Source organism: Bufo gargarizans, chromosome 4 (assembly GCF_014858855.1).
Source record: "Bufo gargarizans isolate SCDJY-AF-19 chromosome 4, ASM1485885v1, whole genome shotgun sequence".
NCBI lineage: Eukaryota > Metazoa > Chordata > Amphibia > Anura > Bufonidae > Bufo > Bufo gargarizans.
In genome coordinates this window covers 190291475-190308987 of record NC_058083.1, presented here as the reverse complement: position 1 = coordinate 190308987, position 17513 = coordinate 190291475, and the positions used below count along the sequence as shown (strand labels likewise).

The 17513-nt window shown below is 43.9% G+C and overlaps 1 protein-coding gene across 6 annotated transcripts in view; it reads left to right on the top strand.

Moving 5' to 3' along the window:
* Window positions 1–259: 259 nt before the first annotated feature.
* Window positions 260–17513, top strand: part of DLG1 (discs large MAGUK scaffold protein 1) — a 235311-nt gene continuing 218057 nt past the window's right edge. Inside the window, exon 1 of one of the 6 annotated variants that reach the window (XM_044291546.1) lies at window positions 260–1016. In XM_044291546.1, the coding sequence (XP_044147481.1) occupies window positions 998–1016 (19 nt within the window). In that variant the 5' untranslated portion in view covers window positions 260–997. The remainder of the gene's footprint in view (window positions 1017–17513) is intronic. The other 5 variants (XM_044291545.1, XM_044291544.1, XM_044291548.1 and 2 more) reach the window with 5 other exon arrangements.

The following is a 17513-nucleotide window of genomic DNA, read 5'->3' as shown; positions in this document are numbered from 1 at the left end:
ACCCAAATGCCATCATAGCATTACATGGACTGCGCCGCCCCTAGTAATATGTAAATGGGCGGTTTGGGGCAAAGAAGGTGAATCGGTGAACAATTAATAAAAAGTTCCTTGAAGAACACGTTTCTCATAAACGATAACTAAACAATGTAATAATCACGCCGAGCCATTCTGCAGTCTTTCTACACAAGACCCTCCAGTAACCTCCTCAGGATTTCTCTCACAGGGCAGTGCGGGAAGTCGGATTGATTGCCGCTTTAAAAAGGTGAGAAGACCCACCCGCTAAACTTTACCCCTTTAAGAGACTCCGTGCTCCTCAGCTTTCCTCTCTCGCCAAGGTAGGAGCAGGCGAGGCCGCCCGGCGGAGCTCACTCCTGATTGGTGGAGACGGGGCTAGGTCTGAAGGGGGAGGTCACGTGGTGCGCCATAGCCAGCTCCGGGGCGCCATTTTGGAGTAAACTTTGGGTTTCGGAACGGTGGGAGAGCGAGAGGAGGAGGTGGTGGGGGCGGGGGAGCTGACAGAGAGAAAGACGAGAAGAAGAAGTGGAGGGAAAGGAAATTCCCAAGAAGAGAAGAGGCGTCTGTGAAGAATAACTTTTTGGTTTTGTCCCTCGCCCGCAGCGCACATTTCTCAGCACCGGCGGGGCAGACGGCAACTTGTTTTCGCCACCCCTCCACCAACAACTTTATGTCCCATTTCAGATTTCTCCACCCCCACTGGAGTGAGAGGCACTGAGCACGGCCGGGGCTCTCCTCACATTACTTGTGCTGGAAATACTTGGGAACCTCCCTGCTAGAGTGCTTGGAACAGTCTCTGGAGAGGCATCCCGCATAGCACAGGACTTTTCCACTGCTTCCCCGTGGGGGGTTAAAGAACGCTGTCGGTGTCCCGGGAGGAGGGGCATTGTTTCGTGGAGTCTCCAGCTGAGGGGTACAGGGGTTGGCGAGGTCATCCTCCTGGCAGCCTGTTGTGTGTGTGTGTGTGTCAGGGGGTGGCACCATGCCTGTCAGGAAGCAAGGTGTGTGTCTTCATACTAAAATGTATTTACTCTGTGTGTCGCAGGACTGAGGTCTCTGCCTATAATAGGGGGCAGTTATAACTTTGATATATGGGGGGAGGGGTGCCCTGTGCCTCGTCCATCTCCTGTCCACGTAGCTGCTGACAGGCTGTGGATGGGACACTGAGGGGGTGCAAGTGTCTGCTTTCTCCTTACACACCAGGCACTTTTGGGCTGTAATGTTCTGATTGGTTGGAAGTTGCACTTTGATGTCTTGTGCAGTAATCGCCATGACTACGGCGAGCAGGGTCTTCTTTCATTTTCTTCTGGACTCTGAGGAAATGGATGTTGTGGCATGTTTTCTTAATGTAGTGCCATCTATCAGGCCGGTCATGCTGTCAGCACTGGTGTGCAATAGCTTCTGATTTATTGTTTTGGCCTCAGTTTGTCAGCAGAAGCCGTCTGTATATCCAGTGAAATAATCATCCTTTGTATAGACTGTCTGCACCCAGCGATCGCTGCCTGCTATGTGTCACTGCTTGCTGGGTATAGATGCTATGGTTAGAGGCGATCCAAAACCTCCAAACAGCACTATCTAGCTGTCCTCACTAAGGGCTCATGCACACGACTATATGTATTTTGCGGTCCGCAAAAAATATGGATGACATCCGTGTGCATTCCGTATTTTACGGAACAGCTGACCCCTGATAGAACAGTCCTATCCTTGTCTGTAATGTGGACAATAATAGACGTGTTCTATTTTTTTGGTGGAACAGACATACATATATATATTTTTTTAAATCTTTTTTTCATTTTTTTTTTTTTTTTTTTTTTTTTTCTTTCTTGTTAACCTATTGAAAAGAACAACTCCGTGTACAGTCTGCAAGAAAAACGGAACAGACACTTAAAGAAAATACGTTTGTGTGCATGAGACCTTAGGCTGAGTTCACACTTCAGTTATTTGGTCAGTTATTTCCATCAGTGATTGTGAGCCAAAGCCAGGTGTGAATCAGAAGCACGGAACGGGTGCAGATCTTTCCATTACACCTTATCTCTGAGTAGGCTTCACTATGGGCTCACAATAAGGCTACATGCACACAACCGTATGTGTTTTGCGGTCCGCAAAAAAAAACCGGATGATATCTGTATGCTATCCGTGTTTTTTATTTATTTGCGGATCCATTGTAACAGTGCCTAAAACGGACAAGAATAGGACATGTTCTCTCTTTTTTTTTTTTTTTTTTTTTTTTTTTTTTTTTTTTGCGGGGATACAGAACGGACATACTAATGCGGACAGCACACGGTGTGCTGTCTGCATCCTATCCGCAAAAAAAACAACCTAAACGAACACAAACAACGGTCGTGTGCATGTAGCCTAACTGACGGAAATAACTGATCAAATAACTGAAGTGTGAACTCAGCCTCAGAGCTCATGCACACGAACGTATTTTCTTTTTTTTTGCGGGCCGTATGCGGAACCATTCTTTTCAATGGTTTACACAAAAAACAGAAGTTACTGTGTGCATTCTGTTTCTGTATGTCCATTCCGCAAAAGAATAAGACATGTCCTATTGTCCGCATTACAGACAAGGATAGGACTGTTCTATTAGGGGCCAGCTGTTCCGTTCTGCAAAATATGGAATGCACACTGACGTCGTCCGTATATTTGCGGATACGTTTTTTGTGGACTGCTAAATACATATGGTCGTGTGCATGAGGCCTAAGTAGAATCCTTTAAATGGAACCTGTCACTATGAAAATGCAGTATGATCTGCGGGCGCCATGCTATAGAGCAGGAGGAGCTGAGCAGACTGATAAAAAATTTATTATTATTTTTATTTTATTTTTTCGTTTAGGGAAAAGACTCAATATAATCTTGTAATTTATTCATTTTTATTCCTGCTCATTCTGGGCTTTGAAGGCAAGTAGATGGTGCTATCAGTGACTGACAACCTTCCCTCTATGACTGTGTATAGAGGTACAGTAGTTGTCAAGATAGAAGCCTAGGAAATAAAGAAAAGTGATGGAATGGGAGTATGTGGTAGAAGCCAAGAGTCGTTACAAGGCAGCACCCAAAAATATAGACGATACACAAAGGTGGTCTGTGGAAATGTACCAAAAGAGAAAGAAAACAGACTGTGACCCCCTTTCCGGCATGAAACAGAGAGGGCGCCACTGAGACGACAAAGGATTATAAAGGCAGTGCAGGGTAATTTATGAGTGGAAACTAGGGAGGCACAAGAAGAGGCGGCAAGGTGCATCAAATAAAATAGTTAAATGGATTCATAAAAATAGGGCTCCAAGGGTAGGTAGAATTTTAAATAAAGACTTCTACCTACACTTTCAGCCCTAGTAACATTCTTTGGGGACACGGAAGCCCTATTAATATCTGACAAGTGACCTCGGCGGGGGAGGAGAAGTTATAGGTGTATTGAGCTTATCCTATACCTCCCTCCCTGGTGAAGTAAGTGTTCTACTCATATTTTTATTCTTATTTGTATGAATCCATTTGTAAATTTTATTTAATACACCTTGCCGCCTCTTCTTGTGCCTCCCTAGTATCCACTGATAAATTACCCTGCACTGACTTTATAATCCTTTGTCGTCTCAGTGGCGCCCTCTCGGTTTCACGCCGGAGAGGGGGTCACAATTTTATTTCTCTTTTGGTATAGAGATAGGACAGCCTCCTGGACATCAAAGCCCAATGAGCATGGATATAAATGAATGAAATACAAGTTACACTGAATCTTTTTTTATAGAACTATCTATAAATCTGCTCAGCTCCTCCTGCTGCCTGCAGATTATTTTGCATATTCATCGGACGGGTTCCCTTTAAGAGAAGAGGTTGCAATTAGGGTTGTTTCGATACCAAAATTTTGATTTGGTTTCGATACCCTAAAAAAGTATTGAGATACTCTATACCATTCGATACCACACACAAAAAATCAAACAGCAATCTAAAAATCACACAGAGATCTATTAGGGTGCATAGGATCTCACATTGTACCTATTCATTGTAATGAATGTAATTAACCCCATAATACAAATATAGACTGCGGGTGCCAGCCATATCACACAGCCGGCATTCAGCCTCAATGACGGGGATCCCACCGAACAGTCTCAATTAACCCCTCAGGTGCCGCATTTGAGGGGTAAATTTCCTCGGTTCGCGGGATCGCCGCTTCCTGTCATTAAGACCGGGTGCTAGGTATGTGATACGGCCGGCGCACGCAGTCTATATTTGTATTGAGGGTAATTCTAATTGGTTGCGCAGCAGCCACAGCCTCTCCCCTCCTCCTCACTGTTACCCTCTCATTGGTGGCGCAGGGGCAGCCGTATCACAGTGGGGAGGGACTCTCTCCTTCTCCACTGTGCCGGCTGTAATGTGCGCTGGACGTTTTGGAGGCATTCGGCACTGTGACGTGTGTCTGCCCCTATGATATCACTAAAATACAGCAGTAATTAAGAAATGGCTATATCGCAGTTTCTTAATACCACGGTATATCGTTAATACTGGTTTATTGCCCAACCCTAGCTGGGGCTCCGATCAGAAGATGCAACTGCACCACCAATGAGGAGGAGGGGATGGGACCCTGTGGCCACTGCCACCAATGATTTTAATACTGGGGGGGTTGAGGGGAGGGGGTGCACTGCACCACCAATGAGGCAGGTGCGGCACCTGAGGGGTTAACTGGCACTAATCGCAGTTCCTGTCAGCACCCGCCTCCGGGATTTGTATTAAACGTTTACTTTCATTGGTGGCGCAGTGCGCCCGCCCTTCTCTCCTCATTGGTGGCAGCGGCATGAGGGGAGGGAGAGACTGCTTCCTTCTCCCCTATGCTGCTGAGGAGAACACGGAGCACGCTGAGAGCAGCGCTCTCCATGTTCTGATACTAGACTGTGCAATAGCGAAGCCTAGTATCGAAAAAAGGCAAATCGAGGTTGATACCAGACAAAACTAACGATTGGGTATCGAAAATTCGATACCAGAAACAACCCTAGTTACAATGCATTTTTTTCATTGCTAATTTATGCTTTGAAAAATGCAGACAACAAAGTTCTGTTTAATTGCTTTGGTTCAGAATTAGCATTGTTAGGCCTCATGCACATGACAGTATTTTTTCACTGTCCGCAAAACGGGGTTCTGTTGGTCCGTGATCCGTGACCGTTTTTTGCGTCCGTGGGTCTTCCTTGATTTTTGGAGGATCCACGGACATGAAAAAAAAGTCGTTTTGGTGTCCGCCTGGCTGTGCGGAGCCAAACGGATCCGTCCTGAATTACAATGCAAGTCAATGGGGACGGATCCGTTTGACGTTGACACAAACGGATCTGTCCCCATTGACTTTCAATGTAAAGTCTGGAGTCCCTTTTATACCATCAGATCAGGGTTTTCTCCAATCCGATGGTATATTTTAACTTGAAGCGTCCCCATCACCATGGGAACGCCTCTGTTAGAATATACTGTCGGATATGAGTTACATCGTGAAAACTCATATCCGACCGTATATTCTAACACAGAGGCGTTCCCATGGTGATGGGGACGCTTCTAGCTAGAATATACTACAAACTGTGTACATGACTGCCCCCTGCTGCCTGGCAGCACCCGATCTCTTACAGGGGGCCGTGATGAGCACAAATAACCCCTCAGGTGCCGCTCCTGAAGGGGTTAATTGTGCGTATCATAGCCCCCTGTAAGAGATCAGGGCTGCCAGGCAGCAGGGGGCAGACCCCCCTCCCTCCCCAGTTTGAATATCATTGGCCAGTGCTGCCCCCCCCTCCCTCCCTCTATTGTAATAATAGCATTGGTGGCACAGTGTGCGGCCCCCCCCCCTCCCTCCCTCTATTGTATTAACATTGGTGGCAGTGTGCGCCCCCCCCCCCTTCCTCCCTCTATTGTTTTAATACGTTGGTGGCAGTGTGCGCCCCCTTCCTCCCTCTATTGTTTTAATACATTGGTGGCAGTGTGCGGCCTTCCCTCCCCCCCGATCATTGGTGGCAGCAGAGTTCCGATCGGAGTCCCAGTTTAATCGCTGGGGCTCCAATCGGTAACCATGGCAACCAGGACGCTACTGCAGTCCTGGTTGCCATGGTTACTTAACAATAATAGTAGAAGCATCATACTTACCTGGCCGCACACTGCCACCAATGTATTAAAACAATAGAGGGAGGAAGGGGGGGCGGGGCGCACACTGCCACCAATGTTAATGCAATAGAGGGAGGGAGGGGGGCCGCACACTGTGCCACCAATGCTATTATTACAATAGAGGGAGGGAGGGGGGCTGCACTGGCCACCAATAAAATTTAAACTGGGGAGGGAGGGGGGTCTGCCCCCTGCTGCCTGGCAAGCTTTTATGCAGACGGATCTTCGGATCCGTCTGTATGAAAGTAACCTACGGCCACGGATCACGGACACGGATGCCAATCTTGTGTGCATCCGTGTTCTTTCACGGACCCATTGACTTGAATGGGTCCGTGAACCGTTATCCGTCAAAAAAATAGGACAGGTCATATTTTTTTGACGGACAGGATACACGGATCACTGTCTCGGCTGCAAAACGGTGCATTTTCCGATTTTTTTTTTTTCCCACGGACCCATTGAAAGTCAATGGGTCCGCGAAAAAAAACGGGAAACGGCACAACGGCCACGGATGCACACAACGGTCGTGTGCATGAGGCCTTACGCAGCGGTTTTCCACTGTGGCCACAGCATGTCCTCTCTGACATAAGTGGGAAAAACTTATTAAGCTATTGCTTAATAAATGCATGCGTTTTGCAGTATGCCTTTTTTTTTTTTGTCTGTTTTTCTACCTCCACAAGTAAATGTATTTAAAGAAATAGAACCCTCCTAAAGAATATAAAGATACAGTATAATGTAACGGGATGTTGTGTGGAATTTAGTAATTATGTTGGTGGATCATCATCCTGTATGGTGAGTGTACATATGTAGGTTTTTAGATGCAGTTTTTAAAGCCAAAGCCAGGAATGGATCATGAACCGAGAACACGTGTAACGTAAAGTCTCTTTTTCCATTTTTGGATCCACTCCTGAATTTGGCTTCAATAACTATGTAAAAAATCTACCCAGTACAGATTATTGGAAAATATAGTCAAATCTGCAGCATACTTTATTCTAAAGCAGATTTGTTACAGTTAGTTTAATTTTAGAAATTTGAGTTTTGGTATGTGCTGAATTGAGTTATGGATTCCGTTACCACGGACCATGACGGAATGCCTTCAGAGGCATTCCGTCATAATGGAAGTCTATGGCCAGCATAACAGATTTGTCCAGTTTCCGTTGGACACGAACTTCAAAACTTGAAGTTCGCTCATCCCTAGTTACAGATTTTCCTGAGGATTTCTTCTATATTGTCAGAGGTAAAATCCATACATAGGGTATGTCCATGTATGAATGACATGCTGTTGATTTGCCGTCCCAGATTTTCATGCTGTAAATCCGTAGCGTTGTACATTGCCAGCAAAGTGGATAACAGTATAAGAAATCTCATCTACGCACTGTGCACAATCTGAAGTGTAAATTTGAAATCTGCAACATGTCTATTTGTGTCGCGGATCCACCCGCAAATTTTACCCTTTGCAACAGAGGCTGAAGTTCACTACCATGCCTGCAGTAAAATCTGCATGTTGTACGCTGCATTTTTATCCATATGTAGGCGTACCCTTGCTGTAGATCTGAGACTATTTTCACAAAGCCTTTTTTTTTACTACACCAGTAAAGCGAATTGCACAATTGTTTGGGCTAAGCCGGTCATGGACATAAATTTTGTAATGGCCAAATGATCTTTTTGCTAAGTGCTACCTATGATATTTTTAAGTCAATGGAAACAGTCAAAGCCGCTGTCTGACAATTTGGACCAGATTTATTAAGAATATTTCATATGATTTGCGTTGGATTAAAACGCGCCTAATTTAGAAAGGGACTATGAAGAGGTCTTTGCTTTTTGTGTCTTTTATTTTGTTTCTTTAAAGCTAAAAGTGGTGTTCTGGAAGTAGAATATTGATGGCCTATCCTCAGGCTAGGTCATCAATATCTTATCAGTGTTTGGCTGGCTCCTGGGACCACCACCAATCATCTGGTTGAAGAGACGGTGCTCCGGTGAGCGTGGCAGCCTCTTACTAGGCCAGTTATGTCACGTTCGTCACGTGGCCTGTGTGCTGCTCAGTCCCAGTGAATGGGCCTGAGCTGTAATACCATGCACAGCTGCCATGCCATGCAGGATACTGTGCGTGTTGTGTTTTTTTGTTGTGCAGATTGGTGGGGGTGTTGGGTGTCAGACCTCCCACAGATCAGATATAATGGGTCAATAGTAATTGCAGCATTTAACCTGTGTCCTCTGGTGGTCGATCCAAGCAAAAGGGACCACCAGAGTAGCAGGTATCAGACGCTATTTACAAAATAGCGTCTGACATACCTATTTGATTGGTTCTCTTAAAAATCTACAGCCTGCCAGCCAATGATCAGTGCTGGCAGGCTGTAGTTAAACTTGAATACTGCACAATCCTGTGACAGAGCGCGCGTTCACAGGAAATCTCGGGTCTCACGAGATGACGCCAATATGCGTCACTGAGACCTAAGAGCGCTGCCGTCTGGACGCCTATTGGCGATACAGTGACGGCAAGCGGTTAAAGTGGTTGTTTCATCTGACCGTTAGGCAAGATGAGAGACAGTCCCGACCACCACCTGGGAAACAGCAGAACACTTTGCAGTTATTGAAACAGTGTAGCACAACAAGCTATGCCGTTTCAGATTTAGGCCCCTTTCACGCGGGTGCAATGCGTGAGGTGAACGCATTGCACCCGCACTGAATCCGGACCCATTCATTTCTATGGGGCTGTGCAGATGAGCAGTGATTTTCATGCATCACTTGTGCGTTGCGTGAAAATCACAGCAAACTCTATATTGTGCATTTTCCAAGTAACGCAGGCCCCATAGAAGTGAAAATCGCAAGTGCGGATGCGGTGCGATTTATTTATTTTTTCTTCTTTTTCCACGCACGGTTGCTAGGAGACGATCGGGATGGAGACCCGATCATTATTATTTTCCCTTATAACATGGTTATAAGGGAAAATAATAGCATTCTTAATACAGAATGCATAGTACAATAGGGCTGGAGGGGTTAAAAAAATAAAATACAATTTAACTCTCCTTAATCCACTTGTTCGCACAGCCCGCCTTCTCTTGTCTTCATCTTTGCTGTAAACAGGAAAAGGACCTGTGGTGACGCCACTACGCTCATCACATGGTCCGTCACATGATCAGTCACCATGGTAAAAGATCATGTGATGAGCGCAGTGACGTCATGAAATGCTATAACCATGTTATAAGGGAAAATACAATCTACACAACACCTAACCCAAACTTGCAGATTTTTCTCACGCGCGTGCAAAACGCACTACAATGTTTTGCACTTGTGCGGAAAAATCACACATGTTCTCGAGCCGCACCCGCACCCGCATCTTTTTCCGCAATGCCCGTGTGAAACCAGCCTTAAGGAGACAGCATAGGTTGTTGTGCTACGCTGTTTCAGTAGCTCTCATTCACGACATGGAGGTGGTCGAAACTGTGTCTCATCTCACCTTAGTAACGACGAGATAAGGAAACCCGTTGAATAAAGTTTTTGTTAGTAAGTGACAGTGACATGCAAAAGTTTGGCCACCCCTGGTCAAAATTACTGTTACTATGAACAGTTAAGCAAGTTGAAGATTAAATGATCTCCAAAAGGCATAAAGTTAAAGCTGACACATTCCCTTTGTATTTTAAGTAAAACATATTTTTTTTTCTATTTTTCATATTTTGCAATTTCAAAATAACAAAAAGGAAAAGGGCCCGAAGCAAAACTTTGGCACCCTGCATGGTTGGTACCTAGTGGCACCTCCTTTGGCAAGTATCAGTGTGTAATAGCTTTTTATAGCCAGCCAAGAGTCTTTTTCAATTCTTGCTTGATGGATTTTTCATCCATTCTTCCTTGCAAAAGTCTTCCTGTTCTATGAGATTCCAGTGCCGTATTGCATGCACTGCTCTTCTGACGTCTATCCACAGATTTTAAATGATGTTCAGATTAGTGGACTGTGAGGGCCATGGTAAAACATTCAGCATGCACCTGTTGAGGTAGTTTCAGGCTCCCTCAGCTAAGATTTCCTCTATAACACACTGTACTGGATACTGTCAGTGCTATACTCAGTCACCAGAGTGCAGCGTGATGGGGATACATTGCAGGCAGGCTAGGAGCCCTCATTAGGCCCTAAGCTGCCATAGATAATTTCTTAAGTTATAGCTCTTGGGAACGCGATAATTAAAAAAAATTGCTTGGCCACTAAGCAAATGCTTTTTTTCTGTCTTCTGACCTGTAAAATGGCTGTTTTGAGGAATGTGTCCAAATTAAATTGCTTAAAGGGGTATTCCAATCTTGGACATTAGGGACATATCGCTAGGATTACCCACACCTGTGCTTAGAACGGAGCCTGGAAAGTGCTGCAGGATGCACTTCCACCCTCTTTATTTTATTTTTTTTCTCTATGGGACTGCCAAAATAGCCGAGCTCTGGTTTGGCAATTGGAGCGGTGGCCACACTTTTACGGTGCGCTTGCCATTCATTTCAGTGGAACTTCCTAAAATAACTGGGCGAGGTGCTCGGCTATTTTCTGCAAGCCCATAGGAATGAATGTAGGGCAACTGCACATGCGCTATGCCTACTCTGGCACTTTGTGCTCTCTGCTCTAAGTATAGGTTTGGGTTCCAGAGCAAGGGACCCCCACCTATCGGACATTGGGGTCATATCCTTGCGATATGCCCCCAATGTCCAAGATGGATCAACCCCTTTAAGATGGGGGGGGGGGGGGGGAAGAAAATTAAATATATATACCAAAAGTTTGGACACACCTTCTCATTCAGAGTTTTCTTTTATTTTCATGACTATTAAAATTGTAGATTCACACTGAAGGCATCAAAACTATGAATTAACACATGTGGAATTATATACATAACAAAAAAGTGCTGAAAATGTAATATTCTAGGTTCTTCAAAGTAGCCACCTTTTTGCTTTGATTACTGCTTTGCACACTCTTGGCATTCTTTTGATGAGCTTCAAGAGGTAGTCACCTGAAATGGTCTTCCAACAGTCTTCAAGGAGTTCCCAGAGATGCTTAGCACTTGTTGGCCTTTTTGCCTTCACTCTGCGGTCCAGCTCCCCCCAAACCATCTCGATTGGGTTCAGGTCCGGTGACTGTGGAGGCCAGATCATCTGGCGCAGCACCCCATCACCCCTTCCTTCATGGTCAAATAGCCCTTACACAGCCTGGAGGTGTGTTTGGGGGTCATTGTCCTGTTGAAAAATAAATGATGGTCCAACTAAACCAAACCAGATGGAATAGCATGCCGCTGCAAGATGCTGTGGTAGCCATGCTGGTTCAGTATGCCTTCAATTTCGAATAAATCCCCAACAGTGTCACCAGCAAAGTATCCCCACACCATCACACCTCCTCCTCCATGCTTCACGGTGGGAACCAGTCCTCCGCAGCAGAGGTGACTCTTGGTCTTCCTTTCCTGGGGCGCTCCGCATGTGAGCCAGTTTCTTTGTAGCACTTGATGGTTTTTGTGACTGCACTTGGGGACACTTTCAAAGTTTTCCCAATTTTTCGGACTGACTGACCTTCATTTCTTAAAGTAATGATGGCCACTCGTTTTTCTTTACTTAGCTGCTTTTTTTCTTGCCATAATACAAACTCTAACAGTCTATTCAGTAGGACCATCAACTGTGTATCCACCTGACTTCTCCACAACGCAACTGATGGTCCCAACCCCATTTATGAGGCAAGAAATCCCACTTATTAAACCTGACAGGGCACACCTATGAGGTGAAAACAATTTCAGGTGACTACCTCTTGAAGCTCATCAAGAGAATGCCAAGAGTGTGCAAAGCAGTAATCAAAGCAAAAGGTGGCTACTTTGAAGAACCTAGAATATGACCTATTTTCAGTTGTTTCACACTTTTTTGTTATGTATATAATTCCACATGTGTTAATTCATAGTTTTGATGCCTTCAGTGTGAATCCAAACTTTTGGTATGTGTGTGTGTGTGTGTGTATGTATATGTCTGTGTATTGTATATTTTGTCCCCTCACTGTTATTCAGATCCTTTCTTATAAAAATCCCACAGAGAACACAGGTATTAATTTCCTTCTGATCTCTTCACCTTCTTGATCTCTTCTGATCCCCCATTCCTCATTAGAACTCGGATCAGACCCCCATCAAGATAAATAAATGAACTTGCCTCTCCTCCGTTGGACAGTGTTAGCGGTTCTAACTGCACTCACCGATTCCTGGTCTTCTCCGAGCGCCTTGCTTCATAACGCACACTGCCACCCCCTACTTTTAGGGGAAAAAAGTGCATCTTATTTCAGCATGTCTACTGACTTCTAATTTGACCTGTTTATATAATACTGCTGATTTACCATAGCATGTTAAAGGTCAGCGGTTCGGAAGGGGTTAGAGAGGGCCTGTCGCCTATCCTGACTTGTCTAAAGATGAATTTACACGCAGAGATAATTGGGCAGATTATCGAGAACGAACGTTCCAGCAAATGCTTGTTACGGACAATCTGCCAGTGTAAAAGTGCAGCACTTAACTTATCATTTCTGTCTAAGCAGCGATCTGCTGCCCAGAAACAGTGCAGCTGTATGAGGATGAGCGATCATAATGGTGATTCTGCATACTGTGGAGTGCTGGAATGCAGTGCTTCAACTTCACTTAAAGGGGTTATCCCATGACTATTGTAAAAAAAAAAAGACATCCTATAGTACATGACAATACCTTTCTAACAAAGCTAGAACCAGTCCTGTACCTTACATGGATCCAGAGATCTCCCCAGTCATTGCTCTGCTAGATTTATATTAAACTGGCAGCTCAAGGGGAGTGTCTTTTCTGCTGCAGCTAAGGAGGCGTGTCCATGCTCTCCCTATCCCAGCTCAGGAGGCAGTTGAAAGATGAAACTGAGCATGTGTGACCTTAACCCCTTAGCGCAGAACGCCGTACATGTACAGCAGGGGATGCATTGCCAGAATGCATTCCACCGTACATGCATCGGAGCGGTGCGGGCCTGATCACTGCAGGGGCCCGGCAGTCCCTGGTAGCCGGGCCCCTGCTGTATCCGCCGGCATCGCTGCCGGCGGATTAACACCTTCTATGCCGCAGTCCGCGCTGACCACAACATAGAAGTGGTTTGCGGCAGGTGAGGGATCGCATAGAGTCCCCGCGCTGCTGTGGCGGGGACCCGATGCGTGACAAGGCAGCCAGGGAACTGCCTTCTACGGGAGCCGAGGAGATACAGCCTCAGGCTGGGTCTCCTAGGCAACCTGTTAGTGTATGACTCGGTGTCATACACTAACAGGCATTGCATTACAATACAGATGTAATGCATCGCAGAGGGTATCATACCCCCCCCAAAGAGTGGAACAGAAAGTTTAAAAAAAAATTATTTATTTTTTAAATGCCCCATTCCCCTGATTTTCTAATTAAAAAAAATCGAGAGAAAAAAACACCATAAACAATAAAAAATAAAAACTGTGTAAAAAAAAAAGCCATTTTTGTCAACTTACGTCACTAAAAGTGCAACACCAAGCCACCAAGCAATCAAAAAGGCATATTCCCCCAAAAATTGTAACCGTCACCTCATCCCGCAAAAAATGAGCCCCTATATAGGACAATCACCCAAAAACTGTAAAAACTATGGCTCTCAGAATATGGAGACACTAAAACATGATATATTTTTCTGTTTGTTTCAAAAATATTATTGTGTAAAACGTACATAAAAAAGTATATATATTGGGTATCGCTGCGTCCGTATTACCCTGCTCTATAAAAATATCACATGACCTAACCCCTCAGGTGAATACCGTAAAAAATAAAAATGGTGTAAAAAAAAAAAAGCCTTTTTTTTTTTGTCACCTTAGATCACAAAAAGTGTAATAGCAAGCGACCAGAAAGTCATACGCACTGCAAAATAGTGCCAATCATCCCGAAATAATTAGCCCCTACACAAATCAGTCACCCAAAAAATAAATGGAACTATGGCTTTCATGTGGAGACACAAAAGATTCATTTATTTTTTCAAACAACTAAAAAAAGTATACATATTTGGTATTGTTGCATCCGTGACAACCTGCTCTATAAAAATACCACATGATCTAACCTGTCAGATGAATGTTGTAAAAAAAAAATGCCAAAACAGCTATTTCTTGTGACCTTGCCTCACAAAAAGTGTAATATAGAGCAGCAAAAAATCATATGTACCCTAAACTAGTAGCAACAAAACTTCCACCCTATCCCGTAGTTTCAAAAATGGGGTCCTTTTTTTTTTTTTTTTTTTTTGTGGAGTTTCTACTCTAGGGGTGCATCAGGGGGGCTTCAAATGGGACATGGTGTCAAAAAAACTGTCCAGCAAAATCTGCCTTCCAAAAATCGTATGGCATTCCTTTCCGTCTGCACCATGCCGTGTGCCCGTACAGTAGTTTACGGCCACATATGTGGTGTTTCTGCAAACTACAGAATTGGGGCAATAAATATTGAGTTTTGTTTGGCTGTTAACCCTTGCTTTGTTACTGGAAAAAAATGGATTAAATGGAAAATTTGCCCAAAAATTTAAATTCTCAAATTTCATCTCCATTTGTCATTAACCCTTGTTAATCCGAAAGGATTAACAAAGTTTGTAAAACCAGTTTTGAATACCTTGAGGGGTGTAGTTTCAAGAATGGGGTCTTTTTTGGGGTGGTTTCTATTATGTAAGCCTCACAAAGTGACTTCAGACCTGAACTGGTCCTTTTAAAAAGTGGGTTTTTGAAAATTTCTGAAAAATTTCAAGATTTACTTCTAAGCCTTGTAACATCCCCAAAAGATAAAATGTCATTCCCAAAATGATCCAAACATAAAGTAAACATATGGGGAATGTAAAGTAATAACTATTTTGGCTGTATTACTGTGTATTATAGAAGTAGAGAAATTTGAAACTTGGAAATTTGCAAAATTTTCTAAAATTTTGGTATTTTTTTTATAAATAAAAATGTTTTTTTTTTTTATTTTTTTTTATTTTTTTACTCCCATTTTACCAGTGTCATGAAGTACAACATGTGACAAAAAACAATCTCAGAATGGCCTGGATAAGTAAGGCCTCGTTCACACTTCAGTGTTTGGTCAGTGATTTCCATCAGTGATTTGTGAGCCAAAACCAGAAGTGGAGCCTCCACAGACATGAGGTAGAAGGGAAAGATCTGCACCTGTTCTGTGTTTAGAGTTGCACCTGGTTTTGGCTCACAAATCACTGACCAAACACTGAAGTGTGAACTAGGCCTAAGGCCCCTTTCACACGGGCGAGATTTCCGTGCGAGTGCGATGCGTGAGTTGAACGCATTGCACCCGCACTGAATCCTGACCCATTCATTTCTATGGGGCTGTGCACATGAGCGGTGATTTTCACGCAACACTTATGCGTTGCGTGAAAATCGCAGCATGTTCTATATTCTGCGTTTTTCACGTAACGCAGGTCCCATAGAAATGAATGGGGTTGCGTGAAAATCGCAAGCATCCGCAAGCAAGTGCGGATGCGGTGCGATTTCCACGCATGGGTTCTAGGTGACAGTCTATTCACTGTATTATTTTCCCTTATAACATGGTTATAAGGGAAAATAATAGCATTCTGACTACAGAATGCTTAGTATAATAGTGCTGGAGGGGTTAAAAATAATAAAAAAGTTAACTCACCTTATCCCCATGATCGCCTAGTTCCCGGTCGGTCTCTTCTTTAGCTGTGACTAAAGGACCTGTGGTGATGTCAGATCACATGCTCCATCACCATGGTGATGGACCATGTGATTGGAGCATGTGATCTGACATCACCAAAGGTCATTCAGCCCAAGCCCACAGCTAAAGAACAGACCGACCGGGAACTACACGATCATGGGGATAAGGTGAGTTAACGTTTTTATTATTTTTTTAACCCTTCCAGCGCTATTATACTAAGCATTCTGTATTCAGAATGCTATTATTTTCCCTTATAACCATGTTATAAGGGAAAATAATAGAATCTACAGAACATCAATCCCAAGCCCGAACTTCTTTGAAGAAGTTCGGGTTTGGGTACCAAACATGCGCGATTTTTCTCACGCGAGTGCAAAACGCATTACAATGTTTTGCACTCGCGCGGAAAAATCGCGGGTGTTTCCGCAACGCACCCGCACATTTTTCCGCAACGCCCGTGTGAAACCAGCCTAAGAGTTTTAAAGTTATCACCGCATAAAGTGACACTGGTCAGATTTGCTAAAATGGCCTGATCCTTAAGGGGTTAATTAGCCGGTCAAAGAAATAAGAAATGAAGTGGCACTATTCAGATACATTTTATTGAATAACTAATTAGCTCTAGAAATTTTTTAATATCGTACAATTACAAAAGTATTTAGATCCAGGTGCTGGTTTGAAAACTGCTGAATATCTTTCGTGGGACAACCCCTTTAATGAGCGGCCGACTGTTGGGAAGAAACGCTTCCTTACTGAAAGTTCACTTAAACTTGGCCTTTGTAAATCCATCTTTAGTAATAAATGTACGTATTGTACATGCTTATATAGAGCTGTCATTTTCCGCAGTGTTTTGCAGATGTTATCATCAAGCTGTCCCCAGTGGAGGCCACAATCTGCATTCCCTATCAGTATGTCTTTGGAGTGTGGGAGGAAACCTGAGCGCCCGGAGAAAACACACACTAAGGGCTCATGCACACACCCTTATGTATTTTGCAGTCTGCAAAACACGGATCCGCAAACAATACGGATGATGTCCGTGTGCATTGCATTCTATATTTTGGTAATAGAACAGTCCTATCCTTGTCTGTAATGTGTACAATAATGGGACAAATTTTTTTTTTTTTTTGCGGAACTGACATATGGAAACTGAATGCACACGGAGTAACTTCCGTTTTATTTTATTTTTGCGCTTTAATGGTTCTGCATACGGTCCGCAAAAAAAAGGAGCGAAAATACGTTTGTGTGCATGATCCCTAACATACTATCTCCATGCAGATGTTGTCTTTGGTCAGATTTGACCCTAGAACCCCAATGCTGCAATGCAACAGTGCTAACCACTATCTAATTTGTGTTCCCTAGAAAATGACAATTCTGGAGCATCTTTTCTCATAGCATTTGTTGTACCTCTCCTGTTATTCCTCCTAGAAATGTATGAATAAATCGATATCTGGGTTTTACCTGTAGGGGTTGTGTTGCTGCACATTCCCCTGCTCTTCATTCAGTGCTCCCAATGTCAGATTGTAGAGGTAGGGAAACGCACCTCATTCACACGTCAGTGTTCGGTCAGTGATTGTAATCCAAAACCAAGTGCGGCTTTAAGCACAGAACAGGTGCAGATCTTTGCATACATATGATTGCCACAAAAAATTAGCCCTCACACAGCACTGTATATTTAAAGGAGCTCTGTCACCAGGATCACCCGTATTAAACCAGGTA